The sequence below is a fragment of the Physcomitrium patens genome, chromosome 14 (genome assembly GCF_059467195.1).
Source record: "Physcomitrium patens ecotype Gransden chromosome 14, ASM5946719v1, whole genome shotgun sequence".
Taxonomy (NCBI): Eukaryota; Viridiplantae; Streptophyta; class Bryopsida; order Funariales; family Funariaceae; genus Physcomitrium; species Physcomitrium patens.
This window is the reverse complement of record NC_143423.1, coordinates 217,972-239,000: the sequence shown is the minus strand read 5'-3', so window position 1 is coordinate 239,000 and position 21,029 is coordinate 217,972. Positions and strand designations below refer to the sequence as shown.

Sequence of the window (21,029 nt, the reverse complement as noted above, 5' to 3'; positions counted from 1 at the left end):
TATATATAGTATGATGTGTGTACACGAGGATTGTGGTTGTTCTTGTGGAGAGGACAGTGATGGACATCTGGTGCGAGGTGTCCAGTCAACTCTCCTTTCTAGACGTGAAGAGAGTGTTCATTTCTGTAAAATCTACCCACTTTAGATAGTATGAAAGCAGTCAGCTGTGAACAGTCAACGTTTAGCTTTTGTTGGAAAAAAGCTGTATAGACTTCCAATAAAATACAAAAATGGTTCATTAGAAGAAGCTGAACAATTATGTACACTAATGATCAACTCTAAAATGAACTCGAACATAGCATATCATGTGTTCATTCAATACTTCATGATGGGCTTGATCCTCGTTCTGTACTCAATACCTTGGTACATCAAATTTTTCAGCGTCTGCATGTGCAGGAAGCTAGTTGGTGCAGACTTAAAGCAGCCGTCGAATGTAAAAATCTACAGCAGGCCAACGTTGTCCTTCGTGACGAAGACGTTCCACTGGAAGATGAAGAGGTTGCCCTGGTTGGGGCAGTTGTCAGCCAACACGAAGCCATGAGCACCTCGAAAGTGTCCCGTGCCGCCAAGAATAATGAGCTCGTAAGGTGTAGCAGCCCCACCAACATTGCCACTGAAGGTCAAACTGGAGCCCTCGTATTTCCCATCGGTGAAAGTGATTTTAGAGAATAGCTGCAAGCCGTCAGCACTGTCTTTGTCAGTGATGCATCCCCATCCTCGCTCCCGAGCTATTAGCTTGCTGTCCGTGCCCTCACCCTCTCGCACCTCGTTGTCGAAGACGAGGATGGACCCCCACTGGAGAGGAGCTGTGTTTTCGGGCAGGCTTGCTACCTTCAGAGTAGCAGTCATGTCTGCGGATCTGATCTCGTGGATATAGAACACCATCTTTTCTTTCACCTTTCGCTCATCTACCACCGAGACGAGCTCCTTCAGGCTAGCTCTTGTGATTATTGATTTGTTGCGCTTGGTGGGCTCGGCGGACTGCCACCCCGAGATGGATGCCTGAGCTCTGGCCGGTTCAAGGCATGATCGGTAGCTGCGAAGTGACAGAGAGGAACGGATGGAGGACCCGTTGAAAAAGTCCTGGCGGCTAGTTATGATTGCTGTCAATATCGACTGGCTAACCTGAGAAAGTGGTGTGGTCGTCATTGTGGTACCCTCGCCGAAATGCCAAAACCCTTTCACCTGTTACAATTTATGCAAAACACATTTCCAAGACATGTCTTAGAGCAATACCGATGGTAACTTTCAGAAATCTGGGCCGATTCATGGGATTTGATCGACGAAATCAATGGAAGCCTGTGTACTCCCTTCTGCTAATCATTCAAACTCTAGCAAGCAGTTTCTTGAGTGTTTAATGGAATGAAATGAAATTCCCTATCTCACAAGACTAAACAACCACCAGCGAGGAAGTTTCAAAAACGTAAACACATTCTTAACCACAGCAGTTATTCGAGCTCTGTTGGTCTCACAAGCAGCTGAGTTCATTACATTCCTCTCGGCTGCTGATGCAATGGCTCGATATACATCACACAGGCAGCTAGTACCCAAAACTCAAAATGTAAGTCGCTACATCATCCACAATCCTACTGGTACATGAAAGAACACTAAGCAGAGGAAGATGGAGAAGTCTGACCAGTTCTAGCACACCCACAAGCTGAAAGAGGCATCTGCTCGGGATGAGCAAATATCACGCATTTAAGGCCTGCTTTCGGGCACTGTGCAGAGAGATGAACGATGTGAAATTACTGCTCATCCTCCAGGATATGTGAAGCACATGGCTCTCGTGGGGTAGGGAATCTTTCTTGACGTCGGAAGTTCCGTGTGAAAACCAAGCTGTAATGTTCTCCTTTCTTCCATTTTTACTTGCCCCGACGAAAGATGTCAATGGCGGAGAGGCACAAGACAGCCTCCCACAACAAACCATGAGCAATGAGCTTTTCCGATCTAAACTGAAGAGGAAATCGAGAAATTTACATGTTTTTCACAGGATAAGTTTCCCCATTGGTCCTGCCGATCAAGGGTCCGCCATTAGTAAAAGCAGATTCAAAACAAATTCTTAACAGAACGCAGCGGTGTCAGGAGGATTGGGTAAAACAATCGCTCCTGCATGTAGTCACATATTCAACCCCAACCCACGCAATCCAAACAATTCTGAACCCTACGAAAGCACATTCCTGTAAACAATAATGGGAAATTTTCACTAGCCTAAAGGTTCGACCCAACATTTTCAGAAGTGCGTGATGTTCTTTTCTGAAAATGTTGGGTCGAACCTTTAGGCTAGTGAAAATTGTGTGTGATATTTCAATATTACCTCTAATGTGTTCCAAAGTTATTATTTACACACATTTAAACTTATTAGAGGTAATAATTAAATCCTTTAATTGGCTAAAATTGAGAAGCCTTGAAATATGAGTTAATCAAATGATTTAATAGTTTTGGTTTTTTATTTTTCTCCTAAGTATATAGTTCTCTTAAATATAGATTTTTATAATACCTATATATAGAAATAATAAAATATAATTAAAATATTTTTATACATTCAATAAACTTATTAGATATTTATAAACCAAAATTTATAATCACCACAACTTAGACTTTTTTCTCTATAAACTTCCTTCTTTAGTCCTTGAAATATAAATGTGACGAAATCCAATAGAATTGACAAGATAAGATTTTAATGTTGCTATAAGCTTCTCTTAATGTCAAATAGTATTTAAGAAAGTATTAAGATACAAGTTTTAAAGTAAGAAATATCAATGAGTATAATGATTAAAGAACTTACATAATGTTTATGAAAATTGTTGGCAATTATTGAAGAATAAATTAGACAAAGGTTAGTAAGGAGATGAAACCATAGCAACCATTAGAGGTGTAGGGTTGTATTTTAATTTTTCATATGGAGTATTTGAATTTCAGAAATATGTAAACCAAGTGTATCAAAGTTTATTGCATCTATAGCATTATTTACATAGAATATCACATGAAGTAGAAACTTAAGTGGAATATGATTTGAATAAGCTATCTTTCTCTTATTTTGGAAAGAAAATAACTTTAGATAAGGTATTATATAAAAGACCGACTTTAAATATGTAAATATATTCTAGTAATCTAGCACAAAAATTATTCAACAAAATTCTTTAGTATGTGAGACTTTGAATCTCATAATTAAAAACATCATGCACTTGTAATTATTATAGACAAATTTGGTTAAAAAGTTAATATAATATTTAAAACTAAATATATACTTGGTTTTCATTGAAAATATCTTTATGTCAAAAAGATCTATTCATTTGGCCTTTTTTTTTTTTTTTCTAGACTTTGGCATTGTAGGCATTTGCAAATTCAAAATCTCACACTACAAAATCAGCACAATATTTTAAATAGTTGTTCAAGCTTAATAGTCTATTTCAAAAAGTTTCTAAATAAGTTGTACTTGAATTTGCATCATTTCACGACAATCTCAATACAATTAACTTCTATCCAATAAATAAGATAAAAAAATCTTAATTAGAGAGAATATTTTTTATAAACTATATTTATAAATTAAATTAAAATAACATTAATTTTATTGGTACAAAAAAGATAAGGAATAATAAATAATTTTAGACTAGGTCTAAAAATTAAAAAAATCCATATAAAATGTAAGATTTTAACAAAATTGAAAAATTTATCAAAGAGAAGAAAGTTCTTTCAACTTGAGTTTTTTGTACACTTTTACTACTTCTAATTAATTATGATAGCTATTTTTTTGCTAAGACTACTACTTTACTACTTTGATCTAACTTAATATACTTTAATTTAATATATTCTAACTCAAAGATTTAGTTCTTAAGCAAGTAAAATATTCTTAGCTTACTTTACATTTATAGTCCAGATTTTAATCTAATTTAATTTTATTCTAATTTAATTTTATTTAATTTTAATTTTTATAGGTAAATTAAGAATTTTCAAGTTGCTTTATATTTATATTTCTAATTTTAATCTAATTCAATTTAATTCTCAGATACATCAAGTATATCCAACTTGCCTTTGTTATATTATCTAAACTGTATTGATTAAAGTTTATCTATTCTCTAAGTCTTATTAGTAAAAGTCTAATGTAAAGTTAATTGAATCGGTTAATAATAAATATATATATATATATATATATATATACAATGTTCTACTTTATATGATCTAAAAGTTTTATTACAAAATAAGAAATAAAGTGTTTATTTGATATATATATTTTTTCAACAAATCAAAATGGTACAAAATATGTGAAGAAATGTATGGAATAAAAAATTCCAAGAAAAATAAATGCTAATAATAAAATTATACTTATTATATTATTATTATCTAAATTAAAACTATTACCTAAATATAAATATATATATATATTAGAATAGATTTGATAAGATTTTTTAAGATTAGATACTAAGAAGAAACATGATATAATATTTCAATAATTAATTTTTTTTAATTTTGTAAAAGTAATTCTAAATGAATGACTTTGTAGAGTTATGAAGAAAATGTAAAGGATTCAGACACATGGAGAGAATTACACAAATATTTTATATATAACTAAAGTAATAGAAAGTATTTTATTAGGTATTTTTTTATTTTATAATTTTTTAAATAGTTTATATATATATATATATATATATATATATATATGCTAAAAGATTCATCTTCTTGCTTTGATTTTTAAAAATTAGTAAGAATTAAAAATTGCAAATCTATGTATAAAGTTCTAAGTTTCTTTAACATGGTTGGTATGCTAAAAGTTAAAGTTTATAATGTGAAGATACAATATTAATTATTAAAATTTAAGTCTACTCACAAAATTAAGAAATTTTCATAAATCATAAGATTTGTGTAAAAAATAATATCTAATTTTAAATAAAATAATATTTTTTACGAAAAATATTTTACATAGTTAATATCTGATTTCAAATATTTTAATTAAAATTTTAAAAATTATTTTAATTAAAAATAATAATTTATTATTTTTACATTAATAAGTCATTAAATTAAATGTCTACATTTAATTATTTCTTTTATCTCTCTCTCTCTCTCTCTCTCTCTCTATATATATATATATATATATAATTAATAGTAATAGTTATTATTTCTTTTATAATACATATATTTAAACTTTTATGATCTAACAAATAAAGATTAAGTTTTTTATAGCTAAAAAGACTAAAAAGAAGATTTTTGATCCAAAATATTATAAACATATATATATATATATATATATATATATATATATATATATATATATATATATATATATATATATAATACTTATTTAAGTAATAAGAATAAATAGAAGTAGGTAAAAGAAGATTAATTTTATAATATCTTTTAAAGTTGCTTCTCAAAAGCTATATACACGTAGTTTCACCATAATACATATTTATAGGTAATTTGTAGTTTATAAACTTAATTAATAAGTTAATCACATGTCACACATATTAATAACTTGTGGTATAAGCTAATAATGTGGTATACATATAGAAAACTTGCCTTGCAAGTTAAGACATGTGTCTCTCAAATTAGACACCTATTAGAGGTTCTATAGAATGTTATTATATAGCTCTTAGATAAGTAGTTATCACGGACATATACATTTATCTCAATAGTTACTTATATGATTAAATAGAAGTAGGTAAATATAGATTAATTTCATAAAGTCTTCTACAAAAGCTTCCAAGAAGCTTTATAGATGCAAACATATTATGTGTCATCTTGCTTGGGAATGCACCAAACACCTAGCTGTAGAAGGTGAGGTTGTGTTTTACAAACATCCAAGAAATCCTAATAGGTTTCATCCATATGAGAAAAATATAATCCAAATTTTGATTCAAAAGTGCTAATAAACACTCTTCTTAGTAGCCTCCTTGATACATAAACCTCAATTATCTTATTACTTTTATATTTAAGTAATTTAGATTTTTCTTGTAAGCCCTAATTTTAATCAGTGAGCTTTGATAATTTGTAACTTCTAATCTGACTATCTACTTTATGTGAAATTTTGCATGAAATTATCAATGTCAGTCTTTCAGATGCTTAATAATTCTCAGTCCAATCTATCTTATAGATTTTGAGAAAACATCCAAAAATTGTACTAATGTCACTCAAGTGCCAATCGAAAGGTGAAGAAAAAATTCTAGCAGTGATTTTTCCTTCTCCAACTATTAACTTTGGCTCAAAATTGGTTTGCAACTTGATCTTCAAGTCTTTCAATACTATGCCAAATTTTGACCTTCATCTGATTGATAGATCTCTAGATATCACAAAAATCCTATCCAATTCCAAACTGCCAATTTCTGATATGTACTTGTATCAAAACCCAAATATCTCCCAATTTCATTATTGGATTACTACAAAATTTTACATACACTTAAAAACACCTAATTATCCAAGCACTATCAAAATTTGAACTATAGATGAGAAACCAATTTTACGAACTAGCTAAGAGTACTAGCCCTAATTTCATTGCATAAATCCTAAGTTGCCAATACAAACCTTGACTTCCAACAACAATTACTAATTCTCTCCAAATTCAACCAAAACCAACCTTACATCTTTGGAACAAGCTCTAACCTAACTTTCAAATCCTAATCTTCGATATTTGAATGAAACCCTATTTTGCCCTAGGGTGTCATTTTAGTGGCCAAAGGTCTCATTTCAATCTTGTCTCACAAATAGTCAACCTCCGGATATCAATAATCTATCCTATAGATTTTTTAGTCCAATCCTATCTTCAACTTAATCTCTATATCAACTATACTAATTATTTACTTCTTCTAATCTAATTTTATCAATTTATGGCCTTTCTAAGATAATAAAAGAATTTTTATATCCTAGAAAGTAAAAATACTAGTTAATTTTTATTTATTTGCTATTAAGAGAAGAAAATAGGCTAAGAAGCTTTCATAAAAGCCTTATTAAAATATATTTAATTCTTATTGAATGAATATAAAGGAATATTAATTTTAAAAAAATCATTTTTAGTCATATTTTCACCATATAATCATGTTTTAATATGACATCTACTCCCTCTTAACCTGCGCATCCTCCGGCATGTGCCAAATGAATTATATATTATAATTGGTGTTACACATTCTCTTTGTTTTTTTCATCAAATCCTTCATTTTTATTTTTACCATCTTCTTCAAAGCAATTATTTTCTTCAAAAATATTGATATATTCAATATGATCATCTATATTGATTTCTCTATGTCGTCTTTTAAAAATCTTCACTCGTCTGCCAGCAATAGGTTCCTTCAATCTCATACCATCTAACTCCCTAAATGAATATGTGGCACTATTATGAACCATTACTATTACATATGATTCAAATCAATGTTTTGAAAAATTATGCAAAATACTATGTTGATTATCCAAACTACTATCATAAACAAGTACCCAATCATCTTCTTCAATTGGTGTAGGCGTCAATCAATGTTGCTTATCAAATCGAGTTTTATTTCCTAATCTTACCTTTCGTAACCTTTCTAATGTTAGTTTGACATCTTCTGATCTTTATTCAAGTTGCCAAATTCTAATAGCTAACAATTCCTCCCTTGTGAATCCATCTTCCTATGATAGCATACTCCAAGTTGGCACATGTTCTTTAATTGGTATTATTACTTTTTGACATGTTATAAGTTCAATTGGCATATATCCTGTTACTTAACTATGTGTTGTTCAATCAGCCCATAATGCATAAAATAGAAATTGAGGCCATTCTCTCATTCTTCCATTGCAAGCTTTAACATGTGCTTTTATAATTGGTGGATGTCCATATTCACTCTTTGCATTCCCTTTTAGATTATAAGCAATAGTCAATGATAATTTAATCTCACATCTCTTAAAAAATTCACGAGCTTCATGTGGATCCAATTCTCTACAATTTGCACTAATCTTTTCTACACATCTATAGCGACAAATAACATCTTCAAGTAAAAACTTGCAAATTTGATGTATGGACTTTATTCTTAGTACCTTGCCTTCTACTTGGTTTGATAAATCTTCACAAGCCAAAGATAAATATCTCATTTTCCATAATTCTATCAGCATAATAATCAAATCTACAACCAATTTAAAATGAATAGCCAAAGGATATGTCAGATGTAATCCATCTGAATGTCATATATTTGAATACATCTAACAACTTATATAAGATTCTACAAATGAAGTTACATCTTGATACATATTCTTCCACCAATATCATTCCTTCAATTTAGCAAAAGTAACCCAAATTCCTCTATATCCCGCCTATAGACTATCATGAAATTTCTTGAGTAATCTTTGTTGATCTTCTTTGGTACAAACTATTCGTCTTGGCATTCCAATTCCATGCCAAGACGAATAGTTTGTCTCTTCCGTAAGAACCTTTTTTGAAGCAAAAATTCATAAGCCTTTTTTTTCTTATTTGATTAAATTTTTTTGTTGATCAATTTTCTTGTTTACTCAAGGTATTCAAATAAAGACCAATTTCTAATAATTCTCCTTCATAAAGCTTTTCAAAAAATATCTTATCTTCCTTATTAAGATTTGATATTGAATAGAATTTTGTTCCAAGATCATAAATATCTTCAATCATCTTGTCTTTTCTTTCATATCTTGCTCAAGATAACATGTCCGCCACCAAATTATCTTTTTCAGCAACATGCTTAAATTTAGGATTTAATGACTTAATATAAGTAATTCATCTTAGTATTACAGTATCCAGTATTGAAGAATTAATAATCATTCCAAGTTATGACAAACAATCTGTTTCAATTACTACCATAGTACCAATCAAATAATCCTTTTCAACTTTCATAGCTGAAACAGCTTCCTATAGTTCTTTCTTAACCTACAAATATGTACATTGACAAGTACTTAAAACTTTTGCTCCAAATCAAAGTGTAAATTTTTTTCTACTTGAATCATCTTAATCCACAAGTCATTCGATAGGAATAGTACTTATATCCACAGTAAGTATTACTTGCCTATTACTCTTATTATCAATTCTTCTTAATATTAGAGGTGTTAATAATAATACCTGTAGCTTTTATATTACTTTAATATATTTTTTTTCCCATTTACATCAACAACCTTTACATAATAATTCATATAATAGATCTCCTATATAAGCATAATGAGGAATCCAAATACAATAAAATATACAAGCTCTTAAAAACTTGCATACTTTTGTTAAAGAATCACTTATATCCTTCATTCTTTCAATTACATCAATTTTACTAAAATCTAATTTTCTCCTATAAAATCTACACATGTGTCCAACAATGATAATCTCTTATATTCCAAATGTAGGTTTTGCTCTTGAAAGTATAAGATGAACTTCTTCAAGTCAAGTTAAAATCTTTTCACAATCTTGTATATGATCAATAATATACTTATGACACCCCTTCTCATCTAAGGTCTCATCCTTTTCTTCTTCTTTACATCCTTTGATAGCAACATCATCTAAAAAAGACATAGTTTTTTCAAGAATGAAGTCCCTCAATACCTTGTTCATACCCTTCATCATATGTACAATTGAGTTTGTAGCTCTGTGTAGAAGAATACATATTTTAAATAGTCCAAGTAGCATTTTCATTGTTGTTAAATTTCTACTTCTATTTACAAGTTGAAATTGATTATAACTTGAATATAAATCATCCATTGAATAAATTGCCCTTCCTGCAAATGCTTCTACAAACTCATCTACTGAAGATCCTATACCTCTATTTCTAATAATTACTACATTTATTAATTGCATATCTTGAATAAAGCATAATGATCCATTTTTCTTAGGCATTGTAAACCAACGATTAGAATATAGAGCAAAAAAAGACTCCAAAATCTTCATTTGCATTTTTTCCTTCAATAGTTCAACCAAATTAGGTAAATGTGCCCTTGACACAAGAATTGGCCTTAAATTTCAAGGCACATGTGGTACTATGAAGATAACTATAGGAACAATAATATTAGGATTAACACATCCTATTTCATGAGGTCCAAAGATAAATGATTTATCTCATTTTTTAAGCATTTCTTTAAAATATTCAATCTTTGTTGGTAATAAGGAACCATCACATCCAATCTTCATTTCTTCAAAAGTCTCTTTTGTAAATTAATGTCTAATATTCTTTGGATGTCTTAAATTTTTTTTCTTTGATGCTTCTTCTATTTGTTCTATAGAATCTTCTGATAAAGATCCAGCAATAGGTTTTACCTTCTTATCTATTATTTTATATTTTGTCTTGACAATAACTTCTGGTACTTCAAAAGATTCAAGAATAGTATAAACCTCTCTTGAATATATTTCTACAATCTTATCATCATCTCCTAATCTAATAGATGTAATTAATTCCAAAGGATCTTCTAATCCATTTTCTTCATAAACTCCTAAAATCCTCTCATCATCTTCTAAAGTTCCTAATTTATATAATTTCTTTTCAATATTATTGTTCTGTTTTAAATCTTCAACTTTTTTATACATAATAATTCTATTTTAAAAAATATCAATAAAACTTCTATCAAAGGCATCTACATCTTACGAGAGTACCTCTTCTTTTATACATCTATAATCCCACTTTATAGTGGTACTTCTCCAGAATCCTTAAATTCTTCAACAACTTTTGATAATAGCTTCTCCCTCAACCTATCTTGATTTCATTCATGATTAGGAGACATGGTCAGAAATTGTACAACTTTCCTTCCATCTTCACTTCATATTTGTGAATAAGTTGAATTATCATGAAAAACTTTTGTTTCCATCTCAGTTATTGTAATATAATGTTGTCTTAAAATCAATGGATATGATGTTGTATCTTGAACAAAGAAATGTTCTTCTGATGCAACATCTCGAATCTAGATTTTAACATTTGGGCAAGCTCCATATAATTTGCCTCATATATTATTAGCCACTAGTATTGTCCATATATGTTCCATATCAATTGGCCACCTCCGCTTCTTATATAGTGTGAGTCATCAAATTGACTCACTAGTTATTTCAGGTCAAAAGAATACATGTAGAGTGCAAAAATTACAATGTTTAGGTGAAGATGTGCTTACAAGAGGTTAAAGGAAGAAGAATAGTATTAGTGGAAAAGAAATGGAGTCTTAATAAGTCTTGGAGGCAATTATTTTAGTTGATTTAGTATATTTACTTATTATTATGTAATAAGGATTAGTTACTAAGATCAATATATATATATATATATATATGTATTGATCTTAGAGCTATATGTATTACTTATAAAAACTATAAATGTTAGTTAGTAGTTAGAAAAAAAAAGCATGAGAAAAAACCTCATGTCATTTTAGTTATTTATACAAAAAGTAAGATTTATAGTGGATTTAAATTGATTTTTTTACTATAAAAAATCATCAAGATAGGAAATTGTAGTCTTAAATAGATATTAGCATTATAGAAATATTATAAGATTTTTTAGAATTTATTTAGAATTTATTTAAATTTTTTTAGAAAATTTGAGAGCAATTTTCAAGACCTTATTAAAAATGACTTTTACCACTTGGGAAGCCATTATGAAGAAATGGAGTAAGATTTGAAGGCCATACAAGGTTTTTAGTCTAATTGGATATTTTTAAATACCATGGTGTGGTCAAAATTGTAAAAATGTTGGTCTTTCTAGTAGAAAATAGAAGGACCAGCAGCTAGTGTAGTTCTTGTAGGAAGGGAGGTGCATAAGTCCTATATGGGTTGTAGCACTTTGAAGGTAGTTAGGAGGATAAGACTAAGGCCTCGTGGCCTCTCTTAGACAACCCTTACGCACTACATGTGAACCTTGGTGAGACTCAAACCCTTGATCTATAAGTAAATTATCCTTGAGGTAAAATATTTTTACTTAATCTTTTGTTTATATACTTGTTGTTTCAAACCTTCATAACTTACTCATAGTAACTCGGATTTACATATTTTTTATACCATTAAAAATACAAAAAAATTGTATATCTAAAAATATATTTTTTATTTTTTACTTTTATTTTTTACTAGATAAAAATATAATGAATAGACTGTGACTAAGTTTTGGAGTGTGTATATGCTTGTATATATTTCTCTCACTTCTCTGTGTTGTTGTTGTTTTTTTTTTTTTTTTTTTTTTTTTTATTCATTGCATCTTTTATTTCACACTATCTATTACAAACAACTCTTAATAGAGGCCATCTTATAATTTGAATAGAGGGGTGAAATTTATACTCACATAAGATTTATTTTGGAACCATGGTCAACTAAAGCAACAATTGGTTCTTCTATATCACCTACTTTTGCCAATATTTCTGTAGTTGCACTTGCTCAATGCTTCTGAGTACAATGGCTTGAAGCTTGTATTTCTTTATCACTATAATCTTTAAAATGTACTTGTTGTTTATAACCATTCTTTTTAATTATTGATTACTTGTAACCTTTATCACTTTCTTCTTCATTTTTAAAAAATCTTATATCAATAGCATGACTCATTCCAGATTCGCCCATTAATTGTCTCTTCTTTTAAATATTTTCAATGATAACATCATGAAACTCCTTCTTTGCAATTTTCAAAATCTCTTTCAATGTGAATTCCACCTTGTCATTTAATACACATTCTTTCAACATCCCCTTTAAATCTATTGTTGCTTCAATATCAAAGAGTTGCTTATAAACTATTGATTTACTTTTATCTTTTATCTCTTTTGTTTTTTTTTCTCAATATTATTGAAATATCCTTTATAGGCAATTCTTATGAAGCTGTCTGACGAGCCTTGTCTCCTAAAGTTTGTCTCTTAAAAGTATTTTCTTCTCTTATATCATCAAAATTCTCTCATCTCTTTTCTTTTATTAAAGCTTTATGTTGACTCTTAGTAATATATGCATGAATTGAAAGAGCTTCTACAAAATCTTCTCAACTTATTACACATCATATTGTAGCTGCAGTTTTTAATAATGCTTCTTGAGGCATTTTGCCTTTTTGCATTGTAGAAATAATAGAAATCTAAAATCCACTTGTCTCTATATTTCCATCAAAATCATCATCTATTTTGGCACCATAACTTATACTAACTTGTGTTGTTATTTCATGTTTTATTAAATAGTCTTGAATCAATGCTCTCATATCTTCCTTGCCAAAATTGATTTGAAAGAGATCCTTTGTAACCTATAATGCTATTTTCCCATCTTTCTAGTAAATAATCTTTCGCTGCATTATATCATAAAATTTATTGTAATCCTTTATGATATGAAAAGCATTATTATACCAAATGCACCTTTGTACACACCTTTGCTTAGAAGCATTCTTTAAATTATTTGTAGAAGTCTTTTCTTCAAGCCTTGCTAATTTGATTTGAAAATCCTTGTGATTATAGTTTTACTTATTTTACAATTCCTTTCAGAATAAATCTGTATAGGAAAATTTGAACATAGAGAAAGACTAAGTGCATGAGTTTCACTTCTTAGGGACACTCAATTAACCATATTCCGAACCACTAAAACACCAAGAAACACTACAATACTTTCTCCCAGTAACAATACTCCTTTATCAATTGATAATAATAGTGTGCAACCTTGCACTCTCAAAAGACTGCTCAAAATACAATAATTTCATCTAAAATCAGAAATAATAGACTTTACTCTAACCAATCTAAATTCACATAGTTTTTGTAATCACAGACTTTTTTTGTCGAAACACATGTAGCTCTCAATAAAAAATAATCATAATCTTCTAATAACTCCTCATATAATTCAATCACTTAGTGCTCCAATTACATAATCAATAACTCATAAATCAATCTCTGATTTATTCCACACACTCACTTCTCAATATTCAGAAACTATTCATTCTTTTTCAATAACAAAGAAACAAAGAAACAAAAAGGTAGCACCAAGCTTATCCCGACTCATGACTATCATAGTCTGGCTCTCAGACTAACTTCTACAACTCCTATATACTTACTCTCTATTTTCAGATTCTAACCATAATCTTGTAATTAACCACTTTTAATAAGTAAGTTAACCATCTGTCCTCTTGAACTGACTATTCTATAGATTATTAGTCTATTTTATCAATATCTTACAGAAACAAACTAATATCTATTCTATAATCCTATATTTCACATATAATTTCTTCAATTTTAATATCTTCTTTTTATATTAAAGATGTTGGAGGTTGAATAGTAGATATTGTTGGTAGTGTTGTATGCACTTGAATTTTAGCTGCTTATACTACCCTTGGAATATTAATCCTATCCTTCATCTTTTCTCTTTTTGCAAGTAATCCTACTGCATCTTCAATATTTTTTCACTTTGTTGTCAATCCTTTATCTTCTTCTTTGTCTTCAAGAAGCAACTCCAATTTTTCTTATAATTCTCTATTAGTAGCTTCAAGAAATAATTTAACCTTGTTTGGCTCCAATGTCAATTTTTTCATCTTTGACAATTAAGAATACTGTCTCTCAAATTTTCTTAATAGCTATATTACTTGTAAATTCTTATTATGCTGCTCAATCCATTCTAGAAATAATTTCTTAGTAAGACAATCGGTGTCCTCTAAGAAATATTTGACTTTTAATGCATGTGTTAAATGTCTTCCATGAATTTCCATAATGCTTCACAATTGATGAAACATATTCTCTTATTTCTGGTATTGTGGCAAGCCCAAATAGTTCAATCATCTTCTTTTCAAAAACCCAATTTTATTCCATTTCTCATATATAACATCTTAAATACTTAGAAATATCTCTCCCATCAAATTGGTCAATCTTCTTAACCAGCGCTTGTAATTCTTTAGTTGTGAAAACCTCTTTGTGAACATTGCCTTGTTGCAATTGCATAAATAATATAAATGCTTGAAATATTTTTGATTGAAACATTCTCTTTTCTAGATTGAAACGTTTTCTTTTCAATCAAATATATATATCCGAATATGATTAGTGATATGTATTAAGTAATTGAATTTCTATACAAAATGTTGAAGAATAAATAATACAAATGTATTTCTGCCTCAAACTTCCATTTGATAAAGTCTGAAAATTAAAAACTTATGTTAGCTAACATTCACTCAAATAACACAAATACTGTAGTACAAAAAATTACTAGCATGCTTGTATTTGCTGTATTGAACACTACCACCAGACCCAACAACCCATGCACAATAACTGAGACAATTGGAAAATAACACATACTTATTCGCCACAGCTACTCAACAGCCACATATTATTCATTCATAACGGTGGTCTACATTCCCAGTATTTATCAATATTCCTCCACAACTTGATTTAAAATGCACAGAAAAAGGAGGAGGTTAAAAAAAGAAGACAGAAACTTGAATGAAGGTTTGACTGGGATCTGGTTATAAGACCACTTTCAAGATGCTCATTAAAAGCTTAACTACAAAACAAAATAAAGGTTAAACAAAGTGTGTCTACAGCAACGAGCACCGAGAAATGCTTCACACCGGAGACTGTGGCAGTAGTGAATGGATCCAGATTCCACAGCTCACAGCCTTCGAGCCTTGACTGCTTCATGGCGGAATCTAGACATCGCAGCCGGAGTCCACCGTCGCCGGTGTCAATGCAGTGCAATGTGAAGGTTCAGATAACAGGATTCTCTGATACTAGGAAGATTGCTAATCGGAGCCAAGATCTGAATTAGATGCGGATGCTGATTAGAATACTGGTGAAGCAGGTGAGTGGAGCTGGGTTCGCCGCACCCAGGATGCAGTGTTGTTGTTGTTGTTTATTTTTTCTATTACTGATCTTGTGGGTTTCGTGACTGGAGAGGTGTCTCGATCCGACCTACGGGCGCTGGGACTGCGAGCTCGTCGATCGGCCCGCACGCGGGAAGCCACCGACCTGCATGTCTCTTTCGGGTTGTGTGGCGAATGGTTGGATCCCTCCTTGCGGTTTCTCGAAGATTGCTAGGTCAGTCGCCCTGGTTGCTTGTGCACATGTCTCTCTGACTGCTACTGCTGCTGCTGCGTGATAGAGGTTTGGTGCTTCTTTCTTTTTTCTTTTTTTTTTTTCTTTTTTTTTTCCCACTGATCAGCGTGTGGATCGCGAGCTTCACGTCATGCGAGATCGAGAGCTGGCAGGTTCCTGTTTCCGTCTGTTCGAGAGACTTGGGCCGTGTGATCATGTGATCGACGGCGCCTCGACGACCGCTGTCGTTCAGAGTTGGAGATTTCGTCATGGCTCTAGATAGATGCCAATCCGCTCGGAATGGGCTTTTCCACCAGGGGACGCATCCAAACTTCCGCACGAGCCTTCCGAACAAGGACAAGAGTTGTCTAGGAAATATTGGCTGTGTGTTTTTCCAATCTTGCTGTTGTGTGAACTTACCCTCCCTGTCCTTAATCAGATTAAGAGTTTCTAGTTTTATTCATGGTAAATAGTAGAAAAACGTGATTAATGTTTCAGTGATGAAGCTGGTTTTGAGGGGAGCACGAGAAGGAATTAGTGATTGAAATGGAGTGGTAGCTGTTGTGAAAACATTTCACCCGTGATGGGAGGCTTGGAATGTACCAATATCAAGGAAATTCAAATGGGTCATTATATCCAGACCGTGAACTGTGTGGCTTTTCATGGCATTCATAATATTGCAAAATATCGTCTCATTGAAAAGGGAACGTAGGACATGTCATATATGATGGAAACTAGAGAATTTAATCCGGCCCAACTAAGTCAGGTGTCAACAACAACGGCGGCCATGGAGTTGGGAAAATATTGTAATATTCATACTTTGATTAATACTCCACAATATGGCGAATGATAAGAATAAAATGTACGAATATTTGAATATTCATACATTATTCATTAGATGCAGACAGTACGGTCAACAGCTGAGTCAAAAATGTGACTAAAGTTATTTTCAATATCAAACAACAGATTTTATAATAAGATGTTGCAGGGGTTTTTAGGTAATTATCTGTGAGATTGGAATGTGGAATCAGCCTTCTTGGAGGCCAAAAGAATTCAAAAATCCACCCAAAACTAACTAAATACCCATTTCGATTTCATTGCTTTTACTCCACTAAAGAATAATTTTAAAAATGAGTATATATATATATATATATATATATTCTTGGACCAAATATATTTCTATAGCCTAAATTTCTTCAAAAATATTATTTCTAAATTAAGTTTTACGTTATTGGATCAGAATCAGGGCATACTAGATAACAGTTATCTACACTTGGTTTTGAATTTTTGGTTTTGAAATTGTTAAATTGTTTTTATTGCTTGCTCTGTAGTCACGTGATAAATCTGTGCTTGCAGTAAATTTATCATTCCGTAAAAGCGCCAACTATTATATTTCAATTTCCCATTTTTTTCCATATTTGGTCAATTATATATAAATCATCTGGTCGTCTTCATCCTTTCTAAACATGTAAGAACAATTTATAGATTGCAAAATTCAACTTACTAGGTTTTTTAGAGGTTGAAGAGAAGGAAGAATCTACTGTCTGATTGTGTCTTCAAGCGGACAAGGAGCAGAGAGCTCGTGGTTTCCATGGCCAATGCTGATTTGTGCGCCGGCGCTGAAGCCTGTGCTCATAACGAGCTGTGCAAAACTTGTGTGCCGTATTCTACGAAACAACGAACTAGTCTAAGTTAATAGAATCTGTTCCTGCTGACAGCCCATCTACCATGCTGGCGGATGCAGTGCAACGTGAAACATTCTATATTTACACATTCAACTTGAAGCCTAGCTGGCAGCGATAGCTGGAGCGACCGCAGCTTAGAGACTGATTCCGACATGTTTCCTTGGTAGTTGCTTGGGTCTGGTATAACACAATGTTCTCTGCGCACGTAGACTTTAAGGGCTTTTGGTCTTTGAACTGACCTTCAGTGGCCGTTTATTCACCAAAATGGGGTACTACTCCGTAATGAGTTTGTTACTGCTTAGCAGGGACGTCGGCCTGTAATGCAAATTGGTACGAGAGGCTGAATTAAATTATGACAGTCTCTCGATTTATTGTAAAGGGTGAGACCTTGTTCACACGTCCTGGGATTAAAAGCCGTCGGAGCTAGGTTTTGAATGACTTGTGATTGCAGCGTGATTTAAGGGCAGTTTGAGGTTTTCGAAATGGGTAGAGAATGGTGTGCTCTGGGATACTAAATAAGTTCTCTTGGTGAAATATCATAACAAATCGTCGGTCGTTCTGGGGCAGCAGCATGAAGATAACCAGTTAGACATGATCATTGAACAGTTTTCCAATTCACATATGTATCAATCAACTGTTCTGAAACCGGAGGTCAGTCATTTCGGTGTGCATGAATCCATGGCTTCACCAGACCGGCACCATGTATACAATGATCAGATTTTTCACTAGCCTGTGTATAGAGTTTCACGTTCTCGCGCCGAGTGAATTTACACTTTCCCACATCACACCCACATGCCAAATTACGTGACCCTGTGAATCTTTAAGTTCTGTTTAAGCAAAGCAAAGTGACGCATAGCGAGGCGTTTTATCTCGTGCGATTGCAAGCGACAGTTCAACTGAACACAGCTTGTGGTCTGTGTCACTCTTGACTTTGATAAATGTGGGGTTGTCGGTCCTTCGTTGAACATAACCGTTACCTAACACGGTCCAAAGGAGAGACTTCCACCACACATTACTTCAGAACTTTGTAGGGTTCAATTTTTTTACGTGCTGATGTGTGCTCACATCTGCGTGAACAGCCTCTAATCTCACGTACAACCTTCAAGACAGTAGGAAAATAAGTACGCTGAGATTGGTTTGGGAAAGGCTCGCTTCGAAGCAAACCTCCACTACCATTTCATTTGTTCACAAGCTTTTTGTAATTAAATATGATCAAACCCAAAAATTGAGGTGCCCGCAATTGAAAACGCCGTGCACTGAGTAAACACACGCATACATACACATATACATACATACATACATACAGAATTGCGGGTGCTAAACGGTGAATGGTTGTTTGGACTTGCTAATGTGTATAACAAACTGGATTTTTCTGAAATGTGGACACCGTTCTATGTCTCCCTATTTTGTAACTTGTGAGACAAAAGTGCTCCAATTTTAAGTTTTCATGCAAAGCTCTCGGTTTTTTAATGTTTTGGAGTGTCACATTGCAATGCAACGTCGTCAAGTGGAGCACTGATTATTCAGACAAGAGAGTCTCGTAGAGATAAATGAGATTTCAGACTTCGATAGTGGAGATACTAAAGACTTACGTGAAACGACACAACTGCAGATCAAATGTTTTTGCACAGAAGTATCCAACAATTAACTAGTTCGTAAACAAACACCTCGAAGAACACAAAAATTTGATAATGAGCTAAATAAATATCCATTTTGCGTGCTAGTGTGCAGAGGCATCATATTGAGATACACCAGGGAGAATTCTCTAAGCATGTTGACGACTGTGATTGTATCAGAAACACAAAAATTAGGTTTATATTTTTTTTTTAAATTTGCAAATCAAGCAATACGTTTTAAAAAATTAATATTAATTTTTTAAAATATATTATTGTTTATATAAGCATTATTGGTTATATATATATATATATATATATATATATATATATTTTAATATTCTTATATTTTTGGATTGTTAAAATATCCTTGTATCTACATTAGACTTAGTAAAATATTTTTATATAAGTTTATATTTTAATAAACTAACATGATTTAGATATTAATATTATGTTAAAAAAATCTAAAAAATTGATACATTCTTATGTCACTAAAAAAGAGTAGATATTTATTTTAAAAAATTATATTATAAGAAATAGAATGGCTATTACTAAATAAAAGAAGACTAGAGACTCTTAAAATAATGGTAGAGATAAAAAAAAAAAAAAAAAAAAAAAAAAAAGCATTGGCAAGAGTGAAGAAGGCTTCACTCTTAACTCTATATATACTATCAAACTAAGAGCTACTTAGCAATGTTTTATAGGGCCTCGAATATATATCTAACTTACAAGACAAATTTCCTACAAATGCATTATTGTGTTATGTGAAATCTCATATAAATGCATTGGATATTTGATTGTGGAAGAGTTTGGATTTACCTTAAAGTTTAATTTATAAACCAAAATAATTCATAAGGTATTTTGAAACACCATTTGGCATCCTTAAACAACTCAAGTAAGCTTACAATTATTTTAAGTATATCTTATCAAATCTAAAAAAATCCTAAATAAATTTTAATATGATCTAATTAATTTTAAAATAATTTTAAAATAATTTTAAAATAATCTTTAATATATTTTAATTAAATTTTAATTAAATTTTAATTAAATTTCAAAATAGTATCTACTAAAATCTAATTAAATCATATTCAAATTTTCTTCAACTTCTAATTGAATCCTAACTAAATCTTAATAAAATCTTAATCAATTTTTAACCAAGTTTTAACCAAATCTTGAATTCTAAATCCTAGTTAAATTTTAAATCATAAATTTTAATCCTAATTAATCTTTAAATCTTAAATCCTAATCAAATTCTAAACTCTAAATCTTAACTTGAATGAAAATGTAATCAAATATTTATGAAATCCTAATAAAATCTTAATCAAAGCCTATTAAATCTTATAAAAAATTAAAATCTTTATTATTATTATTATTATTATTATTATTTATTTTAATTTAAAATTTTCTTACTTTTAATTATCTAATTAATATTAATCACAAATAATTTTAAAATGATTGAACTTATCAAATAAGCAATAATCCTCTTAATCCGCTTGGATGTTGGTTGATCTTCTTCTCAAATCTTCATGCCAATGTTTTGGCATCAATATCTCTTAATTCTCTATTCTATTTCTTTTAAAAAAAATTATAATTATAAAAATCTAATTTTTGAAATTATATATAAAATTTTATCACAATATAACAGATAATTTATTATAAATCTTAAAAATCCTCATTAATACTTCAAGTTCCAATTTCCACTACTACAATCTATTTAAGTTATACAAACATACATACTTACTAAAATTGAAGGAATTAAATAGAAATAAGAAAAAGTATGTATATTTGATAATAACTTATAGAATAACATCTTAAAAGCTTTATAGATGTA

General features: G+C 30.8%; 1 protein-coding gene across 1 annotated transcript; it reads right to left on the bottom strand.

Moving 5' to 3' along the window:
• Positions 1–218: 218 nt before the first annotated feature.
• On the bottom strand, positions 219–15,507 carry LOC112291423 (uncharacterized). Its single transcript, XM_024538780.3, has 5 exons — positions 15,409–15,507; positions 2,121–2,177; positions 1,867–1,952; positions 1,637–1,670; positions 219–1,185 (listed from the first exon to the last, which is right to left on the bottom strand). Exons 1-5 carry the CDS (start codon positions 15,505–15,507, stop codon positions 442–444), a joined length of 1,020 nt encoding a protein of 339 aa, XP_024394548.2. The 3' UTR covers positions 219–441.
• Between the last annotated feature and the right edge of the window lie 5,522 nt (positions 15,508–21,029).

Coding starts and splice junctions, on each gene's coding strand:
- LOC112291423 (XM_024538780.3), bottom strand. CDS start 15,507: ATGAAGCAGTCAAGGCTCGAAGGCTGTGAGCTGTGGAATCTGGATCCA. Junction 1,953..2,120: donor CGTGGGTTGGGGTTGAATAT/GTGACTACATGC, acceptor TTTCCTCTTCAG/TTTAGATCGGAAAAGCTCAT. Junction 1,671..1,866: donor GACATCTTTCGTCGGGGCAA/GTAAAAATGGAA, acceptor CATCCCGAGCAG/ATGCCTCTTTCAGCTTGTGG.